The following is a 23068-nucleotide window of genomic DNA, read 5'->3' as shown; positions in this document are numbered from 1 at the left end:
TGTTTTTGTTACCTGTTGTCCTGTTCAGGGGCAGGAAGAGCAGGGCTGCTCACCAAGGGGAAGTGAGATGATAGCCAAAGAAGGCTCCAGCACAGGCAGAGCAGTGTTCCTCCTTAGCATGATGCAAGAGAACACAGCAGAAGTGGTAACAAGGACAGTTTCCCTGACAGTGCAGATTGCCATTCAAATGCATTGTGATAAGACAAGTCTGGGGTTCAGCTGGGAAGTCTATCCAGCCAGTGAGGGCAGTAAGGCACAGATCAGGATACAGGCATGATTGCAAGGTGACTGCAGCCAGAAGCAGGACTGAAAAGTGGGTATGAGGCAGACCTACCTGCAGTAAAACTCCCAAGTGGGGAGGTACCTGGGCTGAGCTGAAGAGGGTTTCTGGCCCACGGTCAAGGGGTATGTAGGTGGGGGACCTAGGTAAGACGGCACAAAGCAATCAAAGCCTGTGGGTGCCTGCAGGGCACTGGCATATAAAACATACCTCTCCCACCAATTTTTCTTTTTAAACTATTAAGCTATGAAATTCTCTTGAACAACAGTTCTGAGAGGAGGCAGATAATGTTATTCCTGCAGCCTGCTAATATCTAATGGTTATTTCTGGTACATCTGAATACTCAAAAGTCTGCACAGCTCATTTCTAAATAGCCCCTAAATCACAAACACAATAAAGCAGATATTCCTTTCAGTAACACTGGGGCACTGCTTTACATGAGCAGCTATTTGCACTGCTAATGACAAAAGCAGTGGTGGCAGAACACTGGAACAGGTTGCCCAGGGAGGTGGTTGGGGCCCCATCCCTGGAGATACTCAAAGTGAGGCTTGACAGGGCTCTGTGTACCCCGTTCTAGTTGAGGATGCCCCTGCTTACTGCAGAGGGTTGATGACCTTCAGAGGTCCCTTTCAACCCAGACCATTCTATGATTCTATGATTTACTCCCCACTGACTCCAGTATGTGAGAGGCATAGAACTGAAATATATAGAACCAACAGGTTTTATGGCCAAGAATTCCAGAGACAGAGGGAACCAATAGTCTAGACAATTCCGTGAGGAAAAAGAGTAGACCAAGTCAGCATTTTTAACATATTTTTCTTACTGCTCTTGGTAAAATAGTATTCCTATGAATAAAACCAGCAGCACAGAACACATCCAGAACTTTGCTGAACCTTGCAGTCAGTTTGTGAGTAACACAAGTTTTCAGAAGTCATGATCACCAAGCTTAAGGCAATGAACAATTGAACAGCTCCTCAGTGGTTAACAAGCTGAACAGCCACTACTCCTAAGGCTTTCAAAGGGTATGTGGCACAAGACTGACATCAAGTGAAGACCTTTGGAGCACTGCACTGCAAAACAGCTTCTGAGAAATGTTAGCACAATCTGACCTACAGTATCCATTGACTACCTACAGCATTTCTTGGAAGGTGCATGAAAACCACTGGCTAAAGGACTGTTCTCCAAGGCCAGAGACATCATTCCAAGGATGCAGAGAAGTCTCTCAAGCTTGCATTTCCTAGGATTTCCAAGTGGGACTCCTAAGGTACTCAGCATCAAATAAAGGTGTTCCTTGCTCTTCTGGTCTAGGTGAAGCTACCCTAATGGGGAACAATATGCATAACTGCCTTTTAAAGCTAAGGACAGAAACAGAAGAGCAGCAGCAGGCAATGCAAACAAAACCCCACACAGACAGGGAGTAGTGAGTGTTGAAATAGTATCAGCCTTTTGTGCTAGACTAAGTGCAACATCAGTGCACTGATTCGGTGTTCAACATCTGCCCTCCTCTTCCAAGAGGAAGTATTGGGGTGGAGATCTGTGAACTTAGGACTTGTATCACAAGTGATTAGGCAATGCTAATCTGGCCTTTGGTCAGGACGTTCAGAGTAGAGAAGTGGGATTATTAATCTCTATGGTTGTAATAATTGTATGACCAGAGCAGATAACCAGAGTTCTAGCAGGAAGGGTCTATGTGCATGACCAAATGCATCCTTATAGTACTCAATGCAGTCTGTCCAGATGAGTTAGGTAGTGAAATCCTTCCTTAGCCATACACTGTTACACCTTCAGGTTTGTAGGATGATACTGGTGATTCTGAGGGAATGATAGTGAAGTTATACATGACTCAGGAATCTGCCTTGCTCTTGGAGGAACTGAGGGAACTTGTTTCCATCAGGACCACACGTGGACCCTCACCATATGATCTGGTGAGTTTATACACAGATGGGAGTTAGGTCATATACATTTCTCAACACTAGCTGCTGAAAATGTGAAAGGATTTACGCTTTTCTTGTTATCCCATTGAATTCAACATAAAACACCCTGGGTATGTCTAGAGGCTGAGACACTTCTGTCTGTTGTTTGAGCTGGCTGATGCAAACTAGTCTGTTATTCCTGGGTTTTAAGTGTGCCCCAAGTCATAATCTCTGTGCTGCACGAACTTTCCACTAACAAGAGAAAAGAAAAATCTGCTTACAAATGAAAAGGATTGTTGTTTTGTCCTCAGAAGGTCATTTAGCATGGGCAGAAAGGCTACAGCTATGCAATAGCAAGAGGAACCCTGCAAAGATATTATCCTTCACATGCCAGTGAACTTCCTCCCATCAAGGACACTGTCAGTCCTGAGATGTGACACTAAGATACCATGTTGGGTCAGACCAGTTTTCCCTGAGCTGTGATAACTGAGGCAATCTACGCATTCAAGTGTCCACTTCAGCCTTGACATTTCTTATAGTTGTGCTCCCTTCAAGTGCCATTTCTATGGAATGTTGGAACTTACACCAATCAAGCTATCTTCTGTTCATTGTGAAAAGGCTGAACTTGCCAAGATGAAATTACTGACACAAAAGTTTTGAGCAGTTTGCAAAACATGATTGGATCCTGGTTTTCACATGGTTCATTAAAAACTGTTTTTATTGGGTAGCACAAATGCATTGCATACACAACTAGAAAATCTGAAGAAACACTCATCCAAAAGGTTTCCCTTGCATTCATTAATAAAGAATTGCAAAACTATTACTCAGCCTGAGAAGCTTTTGCTTGAAGAGGAGGCAAACAACCTCACCCTGCATCTAGATTTTTGTATTTGGATTTATGGCCAGCAAGAGAAATAACTACAGAGGTACTAAGCACCTGCCACTCCAACTTAACACTGTGCACATCTGGCACTTCTGAAAACTGAAACTGTGAGGAGAGGGACAGTCACTGTTTGGTACCTGAGGAAGTGGTAGAGCTAAACAAGCAATTTTGGACACCCTATCAAGTCAGTGACAGATGGTAACACACAACTCAAGTTTCAAATACTTAAATCAAATCTGTTGTAGACATTACAGTATAAAAAAAATAGGCACTCCAAAACATCTACACTTCATTCAAGTCTGGAAATTCCCTATTGTCTTCTCTGCTGCAATTGTTTAGATTTGCTTATTGCTTAAAGGAGTACGTTTATACCGAAGCAGCAAAGAAGAAGAAAAAACAATCTTGCTGAATATTCAAAACTTGTTTCTGACCAGGCAGTGCACCTTTTTTGGTCAGCTCCATGCATATTTGCCACTGCCAGGAAAATACCTGAAAAAGCACTGTGCCCTCCACACGGTGAATGATGTTTAATATGAAAGCCCTAGAAAGGGAACTTAATGGGAGATTTTCAAACCTAAGAAAAACTGGGTGTTATCTGCATCTACAGCACTTTTGGTGTTGTGGTGGTTTAGGCTGGGTGCTAGCCCAGATGCCACTGCACAGGCCACACCTGGGAGGTGCCGAAAAGGTCCAGGCCAGTGGGTGGTCACAAGAAACCAGGTATTTCACCCATAATTCCCTGCCCCTCTATAAAACATCCACGCAGGGTCCTCCCCTTCCCCCGCTGCTGCCTAGGTAAAATGGCGTGAGCTGCCTCCATTGGGCCTACCAAGCCTGGGTTGGAGGGGGGAGAAAGAGCCCTGGGCAGGGTTTGGATGTACTCCCAGGTGGGAATGGGACATTCTTGGGTATGTTTTGGGATATTTCTCTCTCTTTGTCACGGTGCTTGTGGTCTTCTGTAAAACATTCATTGTTTTTCCATTTAAGCTTTCCACAATTTTTGCAATCCATTTGTCTGAGTCTTTTTTCCTTTTGCCTGTGGTGGGAGAATTGGTCTCCCAAACCACTACATGTGTCTTCAATTAGCAATACAATAATGTATGGATTTTTTTACCTTGAAACTTTAGAAAAAAACAGTACTCTTAGCTTTGCTTTTTTAATGAGACAAAAATATGAAAAACAAGAATTACAAACTCCTTCAGGGAGGCAGCTGCAAGCCTCACATCTGGCACTCATATGAAGAACTTCTAGGCCAGCAGAACTCTCCACCTACAGTCTTCTAAAATATGGTAACTTGTTCTAAATCACTTGCCATAGGGGCAGACTTGGATCAGTAAGTGAATTGCCATTCTCTGTTCTGAACCCTTGAAAAAGCTAAACATTCCATCAGGACTCATCAGCTCTGTATCATTTGCCTCATATATGCCATTACTGATCTCCGAGGCATAATATAAGTTTGTCTGTTAAATACAGCAGGGCAGTGATTTCTCATCTTCTGTTTTTCATGACTTGCACACCTAAACATTTTCTACTACATCCCTTGCATAGCAAAATCAATGCTCTTCATGAGAGCTATGCCTTTTCCACCCCCCAACACCTGTAACTAGTACACAGCGCTTGGTTTGCTAAAGGCTTCTCTACTGTTACTGCCACTGTGCAAAAATTTTAAAGCAGAAGGGTACTCAAATAGGACATTCTAAGAGGGTAGGCTGTCCTTTTAAGCTCCTGTATATTCCCCTGATTCAGATGCACTGTCAAGGATCTGTACTTCACTATTTCTGAAAGTGGTTTCTTCTGTGGCAAAACAGTACGTCTTAACCTCTAGATTTCATTTAATTGCATATTCTGATTCTTCACTGAGGAGTACTTCTAACAACTTTGAAATGTGTTTTTTCCTGTCTCCACCCAAGTAGAACTTCTCAGTAACATTTTGAAACTGACAGAAGTTATCAATTAAATAGGCTTCAACAGCCCTTTCCCACTCTGTGCAAGCTTTTAGGGGCAACAAATTGGCAGATTAAAACAAGTGCTCCTTATTCAAACTTCAGCCAAGTAAGAAATACTTTATCTGAATTCTGCAACAAAATGATTTTTAGAAGGCTTTCAGCATAAGCTCACAAACAATTAACCAGAGGGGAAGGAGAGAAAGGCCTCATCTCATACTCACCAACATACCTGTTTCTTTTCTGTGCTGTACAAGTGAGGCCATTGGAGGTAGTTCAGCTCTCTTCCACCATGGAAACTTCTGGATTTTTGTTTTTTAACTTATTTTTGTCTGAGATCTAAACGTTTCATCAAATATGCAGTCTTTGTTGTTATGTTGGTGATGTTGCTGATGTCAGCAAAGAGAGCAGCAGGGGATGTGTTTGTGTGAAAGAGTCACTTCTCTTACGGAAAACACTCCAGCAGTTTTCACTGGCAGTCCTTTCCTCGATAAGCAATTGAAAGGCACAGTTCAAACTGTGCCAGCTGTGAAAAGGAGACAGTGAACAAACACCTCTGCAATTTAATGGAACTCTGCTGTTACATAAAGTGTTTGGCAGCTGCAAGGACAGTCAGAGGTGATCTGGGGCTATCACAGCCTTGTAGAGATAGTTAGCATCTCTACGACTCCCAAAGTGTTCTTTGCTAATCTCATAACTGTTTGACAGTAGTAGCCTTGTTACATTCTCTCCTTGTTACATGCTCTCCTGTTAACATGAAAACACAGAAGGCTCTAGCTAGTTCAAGCCTTGTCCTGGGCACCTAAGCTAGGTCTCAGGTCACTTATAGTGTGAGCGGTGGCATGCTGGGAGAAGGTGTTACCTCCAAGGGATGTAGAAGGCCAAGCTAGGTGATAGCAATGGGGAGAAAGAGGGGCTTTCAGGGTCAGAGCCTCCACCACAAGGAGGGGCTGACAGCCACAGCACAAACAAGTGATTTGGGCAAATGCAGAAAAGGCAGAGAAGTCTGGAAGCTAGAGCTCCCTGTATGCCTTCTTCTGCTTTGAGCGAGCTGCTACACTTCTGCCTGCGCTCTGGCATAGAAGTAACAGCCACAAATGCAAATCCCTCTGTGACAGGTGAAGAGATTCATACATCTGAAAACACGGCAAGCGCTCTGAAATAACCCACTACACCATGTGTGACTAACCAGCAGGGAAGCAGGAATCCCTCACTTCATTCTCTGGATGCACCTGGCTGCTGTTGGGCTTTTCCATCAAACCATAGCAAGTTCATTCTCAGGTCCTCCTTGTGCTTTTGCCATCATCCTCACTCACATAGTCAAACCATGGTCCAGTTCCTGCTGCATTTTGTGACCTCTACAAATCTTTGGTTGTCCTGGCCATTAGCTCAGTGTAGAATAAGGAATCATAAATACTTATTCACATAATTCCTAGCTACTGAGCTGAATCCCAGTCTTACAGCAGCCTCTTGAAATTGTACCAGTTGGGTTGTCAGTGGTGGCTGATAATGCTGTCTTTTTGAGCTCTGAAGAGTTAATAGGAGCAGTTTCTTTTCATTTGCATTCCTAACTTGCTTCATCAGGTCCTTTTGATACTCCCACCTCAGCCTGGGAGGAGTTTACTTTTCTGGGGTCTTCCTATTTGCAGGGACCATACACCACTCGAGTCACCAAGCCAGGCACCACTCTTCAGAGTTACTTTTCAATGTACTCCACAGGAAGAGAAGACAGTCCTGCCTTCCCCCAGTAGTCAACAGCACGTACTTTGTAAAAGCCGGAGACTGAGCTTCCTGCAAATGAAAAGGTTAGAAATGGTCACTGCGAAAGGCTGTGGTTTTTGGGGACCGGGGAGCAAGCACTACTCCTACAAATGTAGGTTTGTGGAATGGGCTGGGGAAGTGGTGAAATCAGTTCTGCACCATGTGGAAGTATGTCTGTGCCTGTCAAACTAAAAATTACTAATAATTCCTCATGGTGATGTGCTGGTTCTTTGTTGCACCACCAATATCCTCTCTCCTCATTAAGATTTTCAAGTACAGCACACTCTTTGGAAGAAGTCTATGACATCTTCTGCAACCCACAACTAGTAATTTCCTTTTTTCTTACTTGCTTTTCCTTTATGCCTGAATTGTTCCTTTGAAACAGATCATGTGGGGACAGGATCAATAAAGCCACAGAACAAGAAGTGTGCAGAGTCACCATCACTGGAAATTTTAAGAAGTGACTGGATGGCACTTGGTGCCATGGTTTAGTTGATTAGATGGTGTTGGGTTATAGGTTGGACTTGATGACCTCGAAGGTCTTTTCCAACCTGGTTAATCCAATTCAATTCAATTCAATTCAATTCAATTCAATTCAATTCAATTCAATTCAATTCAATTCAATTCAACTCAACTCAATTCTGTTCTATTCTGTTCTGTTCTATTCTATTCTATTCTATTCTATTCTATTCTATTCTATTCTATTCTAAAACCTGTTGTTTGGCTCAGGAAGGAGCATCACTTGCTTCAAAGGTATTTAAGTTGTTCTGTGGCTCTGCTGGTTTTCATCCTTGACCTAGTTCAAAGAAGCTTTCACTAGCAGAGTCTTTAGCCTCACAAGCAATATATATGTTTGGAGTTTTTCTCATCTATTTACTTGATTCTTACGTGTGTTTTAGTACTTTTTTCAAGCAGCCTTTTCTTTTTTTTGTCTTTGAAACAAGCAATTAAATCTGGTAGGTTCCTCAGATGTGCAGTACTAGATGATAATGAAACACAATTTCGCCATAATGTAAAGTTTTTGCTTGCCTGTGTAGCTTTACATTACAATAATAGGTCTGAACTTTATTACACACCACTCGTGATGCCAAGTCTTTCTCAGGTCAAGACAAGTTCGTGTTTCTGGCAAAAACCTCTCTGAGTTGCTCTTTATTGCTGTCACTTCGAGGCAACATCTGTCTGTGTCTCATGCAGGTCTGATCAGTGCATATTGGAAATACTTGTTGCAGTCACATTGTGGATTAAACCACATTTGGTTAAATAAATCCAGACCAAAATAAAACCCAATAATAAATCTCAAAGAAAACATTACTAGCTTCTGTCAGTGTTTTTCATCCAGGTATGTTTCTATTACATCTATGCTCTACTTGTGGAGAACTGACCACAGGCTCTAGGAGAAGCTTTGCCTATTGACAAAGATGAAGCTTGCTGCCCTGTAAGGTGAAACATCTAAAACTTTGCCTCTCAGGGAACTTGCCAGGCTTGCATCTGGGTGACGCTGGTTTCTGTGACAAGAAATTAACTCAGGGCATTATTACTAATAACCTCCTTGTGATTATTTGCTAATTGGTGCTTGTCCTTGAGAATAAGGACTTTCACTGAGAATATGGTCCTAAACAAAGGGATGTGCTCGTATTTGTGACAGAAGTGTATGACCCTAGCAAGCTACACAGCTTCAGCCGTCATTACTAAACGATGTTTCATGAGCTCGTGAGTGGCACTATTCACTTAATAGATTAAATACTATGCATATTTTTGCCTTACCTGGACTGTAGACCCAGAGAGTGAATATAGTGTTTTTAGCATTAATCCGCTGATATGTTTTTCCATTTGGTGAAAACTCCACTTCAAATGTCTTTATACACCTAGAAAATAAAACTGGGTGGCTCAGTAAATGGAACTGACAATGTGGCCAGCAATCAAATTCTAATCTCAGGGCCATTTCAACAAAGAAGGCAAAAAGTAGGAAACATTCCATTGATGCATTCCTACCAAATGTGGGATGGCATGCATTGTCAAGAACAACAGCCCCAGGAGTCCAGTGAAGAACACCCAGACTAAGCTGCTGTATCACAAGCCGCTAAGCATCTTTTACTCCCAAAGCACATTTATCATGGCTGAAAAGTCTAGGGAGACTATCTTAAAAAGGAGCTAAATCAGTGCTTCCTGAGACAGTCTGAATGTAAAGTGGATTGCCTCTGAGAGTTTACCTACAGAGGATTTCCGGTCTTGTACAGCTTGTATGAGCAAGGAACTGCAAGCTTTCTTTTCCAGCTCACATCCCCTACAGGGGTGTACAAGATCCCACCCAGGCACCTTCTACTAATGTAACTTGAATCTTCCTGTCTTCTATAATGAAGGCAAGTCCCTAAAAATGCCATTGGATGCTGGTGAGAAAAGCGGTAGCATTCCATTCCTCAGACAGCAAGTTAGCCGAGGTTGCTGTCTACAGTTACTGCATGTAGATCCTGCAGCTCATTTTCTCATACCAATGCACTGTAGCACCTCTCAAAGAGCAAGAAGTAATTCATTAATTTGTGAACTTGTTTCTCTTCGTAGGACTTGTGGCAACTTCAGGAGTAATATGCTGGTAACTCAGTTATATTCATCTTATTTTAAAAGCTACTTACTTTGTATTTACAGTGCTTTCATCCCACAACACAATGACCTGCCCCTTTGTGAGAGGCATCAAACGAACACCGGTTACCTGTCCAAAAATACATGCCCATGTAAGAAAACTACATAAACCAATCAGCCAGGTCAGACTCCTGTGCTCATATTTTCTTACTAATTATTTGATTTTATTTTTTCCATTGAGACCAGGATCAAAATAAAATTCCTGGCTCTATGGATTTGTAGTCTATGGCTCTAGCCTGTCAGCGTTGCAGAGGACTTCCGGAGTGCTGGGCACCATTATGAACAGGGGTGTTACTGAATGAAATACAAATGTCTACTCTATGACAGTCATGATTCCATTTTACATTTAGCTATCAATTATTAACTGAAGAGATGTTATCATGCCTGATACCTCATGATGTGACTTTAAAGAAGACACTGCATTTTCCAGTACTGCATTATTATTTTCCCACCAAGGATATACTCTATCATGAGTTATGCCTTGGAGAGTCTGCTCATGAAAGGAAAGAAGAACTGTTCATTTAGTTAAGTCTTACTTAACACATAATAGGCCAGAATGCTAGTCCAGGTCTTCTTAGTGAGACTTCAAGCAGGAAGTAGTTTCTAATTTTGTCATGCCTAGATACTTCATCCAGACTGGAAAATGGTACTTACAAACTTAATAGAATACAGCAGAATACAACACATACTTGACCAGGAACAGATCTTGGTCTTGCACAGATGTGGATAAGAAAGACTGAAGGAATGGGGAAGTCTTGCTTCAGTGTCAGAATACCACCCTCAGGAAATGGAAATGGGCCTCTTGTCATTGGGTCCTATGAAACCAAAGAGAAGTGTTGAGAATAACCTTTCATTACATCACCTCAAAGCTAACTATCACATCAGTGCAAAGTGATTGTGTATTTACTTTGGGACTGTAAATTTCTAATAGAGTTGGTGCTCATAAGTGGCTTACAGTCATCAAAGTTCTTTAAGCTCAAAGACTTTTCCACCTTAACTGTTCTCCATCTCTTCAGGAAACAGAGGGTTTGTCTGTCTCACAATCCAGATTGATGACAAATGCCCTTTAGCCACAATCTGTCAGTAGCCTCCCACGGATACCTTTCAGGCTTGAGGTCCTTATGAAAACCACACCACTCTTTCTCAACTATGGCTTTTCAGTGTGCAGCAATAGCTATTGCTAGATAAAACTGGTCCTCAGTTGGTCTCTGAGGATGAAGCTTCATGAGATGGCCAAGAGTATCTAACACCTTGAAGGTGCCTGTTGAAGGAAGATCTGATGGCTCCCACAGGACTTAGCAACAGTGTCTAACAGTGACTGGGAAGAGAAAACAGTACTGTACAACAAAGTCAGAAGGCCTGGTCTACAGGCCCTGAGGGAGATAAAAGTGTGCTTCTTTATTTTAACCTGTGAGTCTGAATGTGTATGGAAACTACAGGAGAGGAAGCTAAAATGACAGGTGGTTGGCATATTCTCACATAACACTAAGTGATCTGGGCATGGCTTTTCTCAGTTAGAAGGAGTCCTCAGAGAGGACTTACTCCTCGGTCCCCTTGGGGTTGCATTCAGAATGAGTGAAACTGCAGGCCTTCCTATGAGCACTCAAGAGATGACAAGTGAACTGAACTCTCACTGAGTAGTTTGCACTGCAGGGAGTTGTTTGTTTTCTGTTATTGCAAGAGTTAATTCCAATTCTCTAGTGCAGCAATTTGGCCCCTCTGTAATATACACAGGGTCATGGAACTTCATTGGTGTGACAAAACAGAAAAGGTCTCAAAGATCACTGAAGTCTCAGATACAAGGTGGAACTTGCTCTGGAGTGACTCTGCCTCATTAGTTAAGGGTAGGCCAGCGGCAAAGAAGCTGGTAATCTACATCTAGTCTCTCATAAAAATGCAAAGGTACCTGTTGTGTATCATCTGCATTTCTCTGTGTGACTGCAGGTGCATTTTCATATGTATACAAGTTGTGCATGACTGTGGGTTAAGGACATTTTGACTACTTGTCAAATGTCCTTGTCTCTTTAGCTGTATTTAACCAATTTACAAACACTGTACCCAAAGAACACCTCAAGCAAACACATGGCCATACCTCAGCATTCCTTATTTGCTGGAACTGCTCTGGGGAAGGAAAGTCAGGGCTTCCTATCTTTCTCCACTTCAGGTAGGGATTGGTTTGGTTGTTATCCAGATAATATGTCACATACACCATCTCTTTAGGAACAGAAATGGAAGAAAGTAAACTCTACTTGGGTTTAAAGATTAACAAGAATAAATTAGCAGAGGGTGTTTAAGTCTACCTTCCCAAAAGCCGATACTTTGATGCCTGGCTTCCACTGGAAAGTCTCAAGTTTACACTTCAAACTATTACTTCTGTAACCAGAACTGAAACTCTCATTTTTTGCACAGGTGCCACACACAATTGCTATACAGATACCATAAACTGTGTAATCACATGGTCATGTTAGCTGTTTTGGAGTAATCCTAGTAAGGGAATTGTTGCCTGGCAATATCCAGCCAAAGACAACGACATTCATAGTTTTACAGAAAGGTAGCACTTGCAGTTGCCATTAAAGCCAAAGTCACACTGCAGGCATTTTTGGAAGGAATCTTTCCTAGAAGAGCACCATCGTATCTTAGAAAATCTGGAAGAGCCCAATAGATGAGAAAGAAAGTTAGTAAATGAAACTCATTCTTGCAACAAAAGGCGAGTCAGAAGAAATGTTTCGGCACGTGTTCTGCCCTAAAGATTCACTAAGTGAGCTGCCTGCATGATTTTTGTTTACCTCTGACTTTGGGGAAGTGGGTGGCGTTAACTGTGACAGTGCTGATGTTGGTTGAAGTTCTGTTATCATCACTTGAATACATCAGTAGGGTAGCTTGCCAACTGTCTGAGGGCTGCATCTCATCTGGGGTGTGCACAGATGCCAGAACACCAATTGTGCTGTTTTGAGTGTTTTCACCTTCACTGCTGCTCACCTCTGCAAAAATCTGCTTTTCCCCTGAAAAAAATGTGACAAGTCTGTAAGCATTGCTGTCAGTCACTCTTGTATCAGCTTCTGATACAAGAAGTACCAAACTTTGGGGACCTACAGGTTGAGCTGTATTCTTATTTTGCCAGGTGTGGCACTCAGCCTGGCTTAATTAACAACAGTAGAGCATGCACATACTACTGAACTTCTTACGCTTAGCAGCTCAGCTAGTGACAGCTAAGCATGTAGCAGTGAATCAGTGTCTTATTTTAGAATGCGGCACAGGACTTTCAGCTGTGGAGATTTCTTAAAGACATTTGCAGCCTGATACAATGCCTCAAGAGCAAAGTGCCAGTCAACAAAAACAAAGAGTGGTTGGCATACAGAAGATATAACAAAGCAGTAAACTAAATCAAATGGATAACAGACTGTCAAGAACATCCTGAGCTATTAATTTCTCAGAGGAAATGAGGTTTCATTTTCTTATCATAACTGCAATCAGAGAGTAGGAGAAATCCTGCTTTTATCAGTAGTGAGACGGCTGGAACAATCTCTCTCAGGCAGGAAGCTTCTAAGCAGAAGAGGTTATTGATGTGCTCTTTCATCAGTGATTACTATACCTAGCAGTGCCAGCAAGCCCATGACAGTCAGCACTGGTTTCCGCACCATCTGCACATGAGGTGGCCTCGTATTGTTCATCTGAAAACGTGCTGTCAGGGTCCGCTGCGTGAAGTAATGAGGGTGGTAGCTCAAGAAGGCATTGTCATTGCTCAGCAGTGTGTAGTTGATGGTGTTGTTGGCTTTGGAAATGAGCAGGTTTTGATGCTGGACAATTACCTGCAAAGTCACAGAGGAGATAGAACTTCACCTTGGAGAAAATCCAACAAACACAAAATGTTGGTGCAGGAGCTCAGGTGGTGTTCTGCTCAGTTCCCTCAGTGGCAGGGGAGTACACTGAGAGGAATGGGAGAACCCACACCATCAACAATTGGCTCAGGGGATGGTGCCAGCAGTGGAACTTTGGTTGCTTCGATCATGGGACAACTTTTACTGCACCCGACCTGCTGAGTCCTGATGGGGTGCATTTATCTAGAAGGGGTAAGAGAGTCCTAGCACTAGAGTTGGCAGGGCTCATTAGGAGGGCTTTAAACTAGGTCTGAAGGGGGTGGGCCAGTCATCAGTGGTGTCCCCCAGGGATCAGTGCTGGGCCCCATCCTCTTTAATATCTTCATTGATGATCTGGATGAGGGGGTTGAGTCAGTCATCAGCAAATTTGCAGATGACACCAACTTAGGAGCAGATGTTGGTCAGTTAGAGCGTGGAAAGGCTCTGCAGAGGGACCTTGACCAGCTGGACAGATGGGTGGAGTCCAGTGGGATGGCATTTAACAAGTCCAAGTGCTGGGTGCTGCACTTTGGCCACAACAACCCCATGCAGAGCTACAGGCTGGGGTCAGAGTGGCTGGAGAGCTGCCAAACAGAGAAGGACCTGGGGGTGATGATTGACACCTGCCTAAACATGAGCCAATGACATCCTAGCCTGCATTAGGAATAGTGTGGCCAGCAGAAACAGGGAAGTCATTGTGCCCCTGTACTCTGCACTGGTTAGGCTACACCTTGAGTCCTGTGTGCAGTTCTGGGCCACTCAGTTTAAGAAGGACATCGAGACACTTGGACGCATCCAGAGAAGTGCAACAAGGCTGGGAGAGGCCTTGAGCACAAGCCCTATGAGGAGAGGCTGAGGGAGCTGGGATTGTTTAGCCTGGAGGAGAGGAGGCTCAGGGGTGACCTCATTGCTCTCTACAACTACCTGAAGGGTGGTTGTAGCCAGGAAGGGGTTGGTCTCTTCTCCCAGGCAACCAGCACAAGAACAAGGGGACACAGTCTCAAGCTGCACCAGGGGAAGTTTAGGCTCAAGGTGAGGAGAAAGTTCTTCACCGAGAGTCATTTGTCATTGGAATGGGCTGCCCAGGGAGGTGGTGGAGTCACCATCCCTGGACGTGTACAAGAGGGGACTGGACGTGGCACTTGGTGCCATGGTCTAGTCATGAGGTCTGTGGTGACAGGTTGGACTCGATAATCTTTGAGGTCTCTTCCAACCTTAGTGATACTGTGATACTGTGTGATACTGTCTGTACAATTGTTTAGGTCTTTACAGCACACTGAAAAGGGACACCACTCTGGCATTAAAAAAGAAAAAAAAGAAAAAAAAGAAAAAAAAGTAAAAGCAACTTTGAATAACTTTTGACGAGTTATGTTTGTCATAACTCTTGGAGAAATTATTCCTTAAGTGATACACCCATCACTTATTCCTTAAGTGATACACCCATTTTGCCCATTAAAAGTCTCTGAAATAACCACTACTAGTACTCTGCAAAAAACTGTGCATGCATTTCCATAGCCTACTGCATGACAAATGATACTCCTCTATTTTGAACATTACATCGGTAATCTGGAGTTACCATCAGAATTAAAACTAAGTGGTTCTCAGTACTGGAGACTGTGTGACTGTGGGAACTGGTCCTTAATGCTGTTCCTCAGTGAGTCATTTTACACACTTGGTACTAACATGGAATTAGTTCCACCAATATTTCACTGGTTGCTGTGATGCTTTCCTGCAACATGTTAGCTCTCCCAAGCTCTCTGTTCAACAGATTGTACCTACACAGAGAACAAAACAGAAGGCTGACAGAGGAAGCCCTGAGAACAGCCAGGGAGGAACTTGGACTTCTCATTACAAAAGGTGGCAAGACTTCAGGGCAACTGAAGTGCATCTACACCAATGCACACAGCAGGGGAAACAAGGAAGAAGCAATGGAAGCTGTGTTCTATCAGGAAAATGATTATCTAGTGCCCATCACAGAAGCATGGTGGGATGTCTCACACAATTAGAGTGACACAACCAAGGTCTGCAAACCCTCATAAGGAATAGGTAAGGAAGGAGAGGTGATGGTATGGCCTTATATGTCAGGGAGTGTTTTGACTGTCTTGAGGTTAATGACAGTAGGGTTGAGTGTTTATGGATAAGAATCAGAGGGAAGGCCAACAAGGCAGAAAGCTTGGTGTGAGTCTGTTACAGACCAGCCAAGCGGCATGAAGAGACATAAAATATGCCCCAGGGATCTGGAAGTCTCACAGTCGCTGGCCCTTGTTCTTGTGGGGACTTCAACTTCCCTCATGTCTTTTCTAAAAATGTTCAACAGAGAGGGAGCAGTCACAGAGCTTCCTGGAGTGTGTGGAGGAAAACTCCCTGATAGAGCTACTTGCAGAGGCTTCTAGGGAAGGCATCTTGCTGGACCTGCTGTTTGCGCATAGAGAAGGACTTGTGGGTGATGTAACGACTGGGGCTGTCTTGGGGTCAGCAGTCAGTTGTTGAAGTAAAGAGAGGAGTCAGCAAACTGGCACCAAGGACTCCCAGCTGGCAGATTTTGATCTGTTTTGGAGCCTGGTGGACAGAGTCCCTTTCGAGGCAGTCCTGAAGGGCTAGGAGTCCAGGAGGCTGGACACTGTTCAATGGGGGACTCTTAAAGGCACAGGAACAGGCTGTTCCCATGTGCCAAAAGACAAGTCAGCAGAGAAGGTAGCCAGCCTGGGTGAACAGAGAGATTTTGTTGCTGCTTAGAGAGAAGAGGAGAGTTTACAGTTGCTGGAAGAAGAGGCAGGCCACTTGTGAGCTGTGCAAGGTTGTCATGAGGCTATGCAGGGACAAAATTACTTTGGCTTCAGCTCTTAAGAAGCCCAGAAAATCCTTCTGCAAATGTATCACCCACAAAAAGAGGACTAAGAAGAATCTCTGTCCATTACTAGATGCAGGGGAACACAGTGTTCAAGAATGAGGAAAAGGCTTTGCTTCAGTCTTTAGTAGTGAGATGTTTGTTGGATACACAGCTCCCAGCTGGAAGACAGGGAGAGGGAACAGAACGAAGTCCCCATAATCCAAAGGGAGATGGTTAGTGACTACTTAGCCATACACAAGTCTACAGGGCTGGATTAACTAATTCTACTTTTGCAACTGCATTAACCCACCAGGAGACCATTCTGTGACATGACTGTCAATGAACTGAGTTACCTTTACAACCATAGCTGCATACGTCACATCAGCTCGCCACAGCTGTGGAATGGACCATCCAACCATTGGATCTGCTTCATCATTGTATACAGCCACAGAGGCAAAATTTGGAAACAGCTTCTGAATTTGTTCAACCACTTCTATTTCTTGTTGCAAGATGTAGAGAGAACTCCCACCTCCCTGCAACAATATTTTATATCTGTTTAATGGAAGTGAGCAAATACTTGTTAACACACAGACATAGCATACAGGCAAAACCAGACTCTGAAAATGGGTTCCTGGAGTCCCTCAGGAGCTGTGGGACAGACAGCATTAGTATTTTATCTAATTTATTACAGCATGTGCTATTTGCATGACCTCTTCCTAGAGTATAAAAAGGAAAAGGGGTAAAACAGTTGTTTCTTCCCAGAAATAACGCAAAGGCAAATTTACTTTGATTTGAAGTCTTGTAACTGAACATCTTTAGAGTTTTATTAGAAGCAGCAGCTATGCCTCCTGCTAATGGTTGGACACTCATCTGGAAATCAACCTCATAAAGCAGAATAAAATGCAACTTGCATTGAACTGATTAAAAAAATTGTCTTAAACTGCAGTCCTGGACTGACCTTCTTATGGAGAGAGATGTAGTCCAACCTTACACCAGTCTCCCCTGTGAAGAAATTGGTTCCATTGTAGCAATGACACAGAAGACTCCAGCAGATGGGTGACTTCGGTAATGGGTGGAAGGAATCCCCAGGCCCTCCAAATTTTAGTAGAGGACTGGCTGCTCTTAATCCTTCTGAGCAAGCATCATAATAGTTGAGAAACCCTGAAGTGCAAGCAGATGCATGTATCAACAAAGATGATTAACTCAGAATAGAAACATGATCTAAAATTGCAGGGAGATGTTGTAACATTATGATTGCATTTACTGGCAGAATTTCACAAACTGGGGCTACTCCTTCCTACGTAGTGACAGCACAAGAATGCATTCATTCACAAGTTTCCTCCAAAGGTCTTATGATGACAGGTTCCCAAAGCATGCATCTGTCAATGAAGAGTTTTCCTTTTACTTCACTTCGCATCGCCTTAACCTCCAGTAACCTTACTTTATATCCAGATAATGAACTGCATCTCTTAGTGTAACTCTGGTTCTGTTTTCCCTTTTCTCCTATTCCTGTATTTGTAGCAATGTCCAAGCAGGGAATAAAGTGTAGTCAGTAACATCACCTTAGCAAAAAGGGCCAGGTATACTTTTCACATTCCTTATTTCTTCTAATTACTTCTTTGCCAGCATCTCTCCTTTCTCCACTGGCACACTATCTCCGCACACCCCACAAACTTGTCTTACTTTACTATGAAGAGAGGCTGAGGGAGCTGGGATTGTTTAGCCTGGAGAAGAGGAGGCTCAGGGGTGACCTCATTGCTCTCTACAACTACCTGAAAGTGGTTGTAGCCAGGAAAGGGTTGGTCTCTTCTCTCTAGCAACCAGCACCAGAACAAGGGGAACAGTCTCAAGATGCACCAGGGGAAGTTTAGGCTGGAGGTTCTTCACAGAGAGAGTCATTTGTCAATGGAATGTGCTGCCCAGGGAGGTGGTGGAGTCACCATCCCTGGAGGTGTTCAAGAGGGGACTGGACGTGGCACTTGGTGCCATGGTCTAGCCATAAGATCTGTGGTAACAGGTTGGACTCGATGATCTTTGAAGTCTCTTCCAGCCTTGGTGATACTGTGATACTGTGCAATACTACGATACACTAGTAAATGCTCCAAGACACTTACCTTTCACAGTCATAGACACATTGTCAAAGTCGTGGTGGTCTGGTTCATTCCATGTTTCAAAATTCCATTTAGCAACATGCTCCAATCCATATCTATCTGTAGAAGATGCCTCATTTATCAGTTAGCTGTATATTCAGATAATCCTATCAATTAGTCACTGATCCAGACAATCCCATGGCTGTACCCAGGTGCACTCTCAGTACAAATACACTACAACACAGCATAAATATTGACTATCTTTAGTAATGAGAAAAATGTGATTTTGGTAGCTCTAAAATGATCTCTTATTTTGGATTAAATGCAGCAGTATTTGACAAAGATGAAAGATGATGTGAATTACATCAAAGAGGGAGGTGATGTAAATTACAGCCTTGTAGTTAGGACATTTACCTAGGCTTAATTCAGGTTGAGGCTTCTGTCTCATTAGAGATACTTGAAGCTGGCATGTGGGAAGGATTCAGATTATGTCTCAGTGCAAGACGGTGGTTTACAATGACAGCCACATAAAGAATTTAAAAGTCAGTCCTCAGAGGAAGACAAATGTGTGCTACCCAGAACACTAATACTCATTCAGGAAGATGGTGAAGGATCAGGAAAAAAAAAAAAGGCCACTACCTCACTCTGTTCTGGCACAACTTTTTTCCCGTTTTTTGCTAACATCCAGGGTCTTAAAGTTGATCACAATGCACAGAACTCTCCAGGGTAGTTAGAAAGGACTACAATAGAATAAATAACAGGGCTTTTTAATTTTTTCTCTTTTCCTTTTTTTCAACTTACCTATGTATCTGCTGGCCAGAACGGTAATGAAGTTTCTCCATTTTACTACCTGTTCTTTATCCTCAAAATCTAAAAAATATCCTGATGGATTTCCCATCAACTCAAATCCTGGAAAAAAAAAAAAGACACAGAAGATTGGTGGTCTTTTTTTTTTCTGGTGTGTGTATGCTATCTCCTTTTGATTAATGAATGGGTTATTGCATTATCTGAAACAAACTTGTTAATGAAGAAGCATCATTATATTGCCTTTCTTTCCTGTTTCTACATGTTCTTACCAGGAATATTTAAGAGTTGAGGTTGTTTGTGTTTGTTATTTATCAATGACTATAGTCATCAATAATTACCATCATAAACCCAGGGCTCAGAGGGAACTTTAAACAGAGGATGTTTGCAGAAATTTAAGGGAAGCTCTGCCTTGAGAGTCTACTTCTCTGGACCTTTTAGTTGCATGTTAATGGGTACAAAGCTTTCTCCTCTTCAAGAGATCGGATTTCCTGCTTCATACATCTCAAACTGTTGTTGAAAGCTTATAAAAACATTTATGTTGTGTTAATTGCCCTAATAGTGTTTTACTCACTGTGTTTACTCTTCCATGGACATGAGTAAAGGCAAGTAGGAAAAGAATCTATTTTTATCAACATCAGCTTTGGCAAAGCTCTCTATGAATTTTCTGATGACTGTACAACATAAGTAAACAGATTGAGCACATTGTGGAAGTAGGGAGATGCCCTTACCTGGAACTAGCTTATTTTTCCACAGGCAATCCATAAGGTTATCCAAAGCAGTAAAATTGTAGTGAAGTTTCCCATTCATCACTCTGAAAAATACAGATAATACACAGTATAAATGTAAGTATTATAGCAAAGATGGCGTTTGGTTGCAGATAGTGGATCAGGTAGCTGCCTTCATTTAGCTCTTATAATTTACACATAACTAGGGTCCTTGGAATTGCGCACAAACTTCCTTCCTGTAAAGTTACGGTAAGTGAGTCATGTTCCTTGTCTAATCCATGCTCTTTTCTATTCCAGCAGCAGCAGCAGAAGCAATATAATTAACCTGGTTGCTGGACTTTAATTTTTTTAACAGGATACTAAGATTTTTGACTCTTCGCTGAAGTGAAATTTACCTAGCCTTTTTTTCCCCCCCAGTTTCCATTTCATTACCTAGTCAAACTGGTTTCCACCTTGCCTCATATGCAGTCCCTCTTCATCTTCTCTTAATTTGCAATATGCAATCATAGAACAACTTAGGCTGGAAGAGAACTTAATAGATCACCTAATCCAACCTCCCTGCCATGAGCAGGGACACCTCTCAACTAGGCCAGGTTACTCAAAGCCCCATATATGCAATATAGCTTTCTCAGTAGCACTTCTCATGGGTTTAGGGTCCAGCTAACAAGTAACTCTGCATCTTAGAAAGAATGCTGAATTTACGCACACAATGTCTGTAGTTTTTACTTCATTGTTAGCAGTACCGCGAGCACGCACTATAGCAAGAGAGTGACTCTAGGACCGGTTCTGGTGAACTCTAGCTGAGCGGTGCTTTGTTTTAGTTTCTTTTTGGGGCTTTCCCCCAGCAGGTGGACCCAAACAGTGAGCATTGGCAGGGTCATCCTTTCCCATGCCTGCTCAGGAGGGTGACCTAGCTAGGGATCATCTGTGGGAAATTTAAACACAGAGAGAACAGGAGAAACCATGAGACCACAATGCAGCAGGAGAGCTCTCTCACTGCATTGCAGCAAGCAGCACCTGCTGGGCCAGGCAACAGAGCACAGAAGCCTCTGTGGTTGCCCAGATGAAAAAATACAGACAGCCTTCAGGTGGAATACATTTATTTATAAAAAAACCAAAAAAGTTATTTACTTTTCAACATCTAAGTCAAAATACAATGGTCACTACCTGGCAGAAGAAGATCATGCTTCTGATGCCAGACAAGATGAAGGTGGGTGCCTAGACAAAGCACCCACAGGAGGATGCAATGAATCAGGTTGCCAGCTGTAGTGAATGCCTCAGTCTCTCCTTAGAGCAGGGAGCTGTGCAACTTGTGAGCAGGTAGAATTTCTACTCAGCCGTGCAGCAGTGCTTCAAAGCGAGGTTGACTGATTGAAAGACGAAGCTGATAGGTTTAGGAGCATGAGGGAAGCAGAGGATAAGATTGACTGGTGGAGCCAGGATCTGACTGCCCCGAAGAAGAGTCAGGAACACCTATTAAATAGTACTGAAGGACAAATACCCCCTGTAGCCTTCCACCTCCAGACTGAAGGCAGTAACCTAAGGGAAACGTGGGAGTGCAGGCAGGTCCATGGTCAAGGCAGTAAACAAACTCCTGCCTTGCCCACATCCCCTGCTTCCTCAGCAGAAGGAAGTGGCAACAAGTTCCTGCCCAGTGTGGCAGGCGTGTTGCTTCAGTTATACCCCTAACCCCCTAGGTGCCCTTGCAGAACAGGTATGATGTCCTGCAAGTGCAACCAGACAATAAGAAAAATGAACCATCTGGCTTGGAAGTATTTCCAAGACTAAGGAAGCCAAGGCTTAGCATACAAACTTTTTCTATGAAAAAAAAAGAGAAGAGTCATTGTTATAGATGACTCCCTTCTGATGGGAACGTAAGGCCCAATGTGCAGACCTGACCCACTTCAAAGGGAAGTCTGCTGTCACCCCAGGGCCCAGGTTAAGGATGTGGTAAGAAGGCTTCCTACCCTGGTACAGATTATTATCCATTATCAACCTTCCAGACAGGCAATGGTGACCTGGAAAAAAAGAAAGCTGAGGGCTACCAAAAGAGACTTCTGGGCCTTGGGTCAACTGGCCAAGGGATTGGGAGCAAAGGTAGTGTTCTCTTCTATCCCCCCAATTGCAGGGACCAACCCAGTAGACTGAGGAGGACTCACCAGATCAATTTTTGGCTTCAAGCCTGGTATCTCCAACCAGACTTTGAGATTTGTGACCAAGGGTCACTTCATGTGATGTCAGATCTGCTGGCAGCAGATGGGGGGCATCTATCTCAAAGGGGAGAAGGTTTATATCACAGAGATGGGCTCAGCTCATTAATCAAGCTTTAAACTAGATTCAGCAGGGGGAAGGGGAAAAACCATGCTAGCTGGAAACAAGCCTGGGCCATTTGAGAGGTGGTGTGCCAGATCTCCTGCTACTTCAGGGGAGGTAGGGGATAATAAGCCATGTGCTGGGGAAGATTCAAGAGCCAACAAGGAAACATCAGCTTATGCAAGCCTCACTGGTAGGTTGGTGGCCAGGAGTGGTCGGACAGTAGGAGCGAAAATTAATGGATTAACTCCCTCTCTGAAATGCTTACATAACAAAGCACAGAGTGTAGGGAATAAGCAGGAGGAGTTGCAGATCTGTGTTAGGCTACATGACTATGAATAATTGGAATTGCTGAAACGTGGTGGGACAGCTCCCACAGCTGGAAAGAGACCAAGGCGAGGTGGTGGTGTTGCTCTCTATGTGTGAGAGCAACTGGAGTGTGTCAAATTCCATCCAAGGGGGGAAGGTAGAACAGGTGGAAAGTTTGTGGGTAAGAACTAAGGGATGTGGAAAGGTAGGTGAAACTTGTGGGGGTCTATTACAGACCACCAAATCAAGCAGAAGATGCTGATGAGGCCTTCTACAGTCAACTGGAGGCAGCCTCCAGGAAACACTCCTTGGTACTCATGGGTGACTTCAATCACCCTGACATTTGCTGGCAAACCCACACAGCTAGGCACATCCAGGCCAAAAGGCTCTTGCAGTGTATTGATAACTGCTTGATGCAGGTAGTGAAGGAGCCAACAAGGAGAAGCACACTGTTGGACCTTGTATTATCTAATAGAGAAGGTCTGGTTGGGGACATTAAGGTCAGGAATAGCCTTGGCGACAGTGATAATGACCTGGTGGAGTTTGGTATTACACAGGGTAGAAGCAGGGCAGTAAGTAGGATTACAACCTTGGACTTCTGCAGGGCTAACTTTGTACTCTTCAGAGATACACTTGCAGGAATCCCATGGGCTAAGACTCTGGAGGATAAAGGAGCCCTGGCAAGTTGGTCAATTTTTAAACGCTACTTCCTCCAAGCCC

General features: G+C 43.3%; 2 protein-coding genes across 4 annotated transcripts in view; one reads left to right on the top strand and one right to left on the bottom strand.

The window, feature by feature from the left end:
• Window positions 1–6699: 6699 nt before the first annotated feature.
• On the bottom strand, window positions 6700–19812 carry IDUA (alpha-L-iduronidase). Of its 2 annotated transcripts, none has more exons than XM_054177982.1 (12): window positions 19730–19812; window positions 18992–19103; window positions 18219–18310; window positions 17063–17265; window positions 16458–16637; window positions 13010–13226; window positions 12204–12419; window positions 11510–11631; window positions 10107–10232; window positions 9411–9487; window positions 8545–8645; window positions 6700–6810 (listed from the first exon to the last, which is right to left on the bottom strand). In XM_054177982.1, the coding sequence occupies exons 1-12, from the start codon at window positions 19806–19808 to the stop codon at window positions 6716–6718; spliced, it is 1620 nt and encodes a 539-aa protein (XP_054033957.1). In that variant the 5' UTR covers window positions 19809–19812; the 3' UTR covers window positions 6700–6715. The 2 variants fall into 2 exon arrangements, with proteins under 2 accessions (XP_054033957.1, XP_009907081.2); XM_009908779.2 differs by having other exon boundaries at window positions 18219–18314; window positions 18996–19103.
• Window positions 6708–23068, top strand: part of SLC26A1 (solute carrier family 26 member 1) — a 41298-nt gene continuing 24937 nt past the window's right edge. The window contains exon 1 of one of the 2 annotated variants that reach the window (XM_054177979.1): window positions 6708–6824. The gene's annotated coding sequence lies outside the window, so the exon portion shown is untranslated. The remainder of the gene's footprint in view (window positions 6825–23068) is intronic. The other variant, XM_054177980.1, reaches the window with a different exon arrangement.

This window comes from Dryobates pubescens, chromosome Z, assembly GCF_014839835.1.
Source record: "Dryobates pubescens isolate bDryPub1 chromosome Z, bDryPub1.pri, whole genome shotgun sequence".
Taxonomy (NCBI): domain Eukaryota; kingdom Metazoa; phylum Chordata; class Aves; order Piciformes; family Picidae; genus Dryobates; species Dryobates pubescens.
The sequence above is the reverse complement of the archived record's forward strand: the minus strand, read 5'-3'. Positions and strand labels throughout refer to the sequence as shown.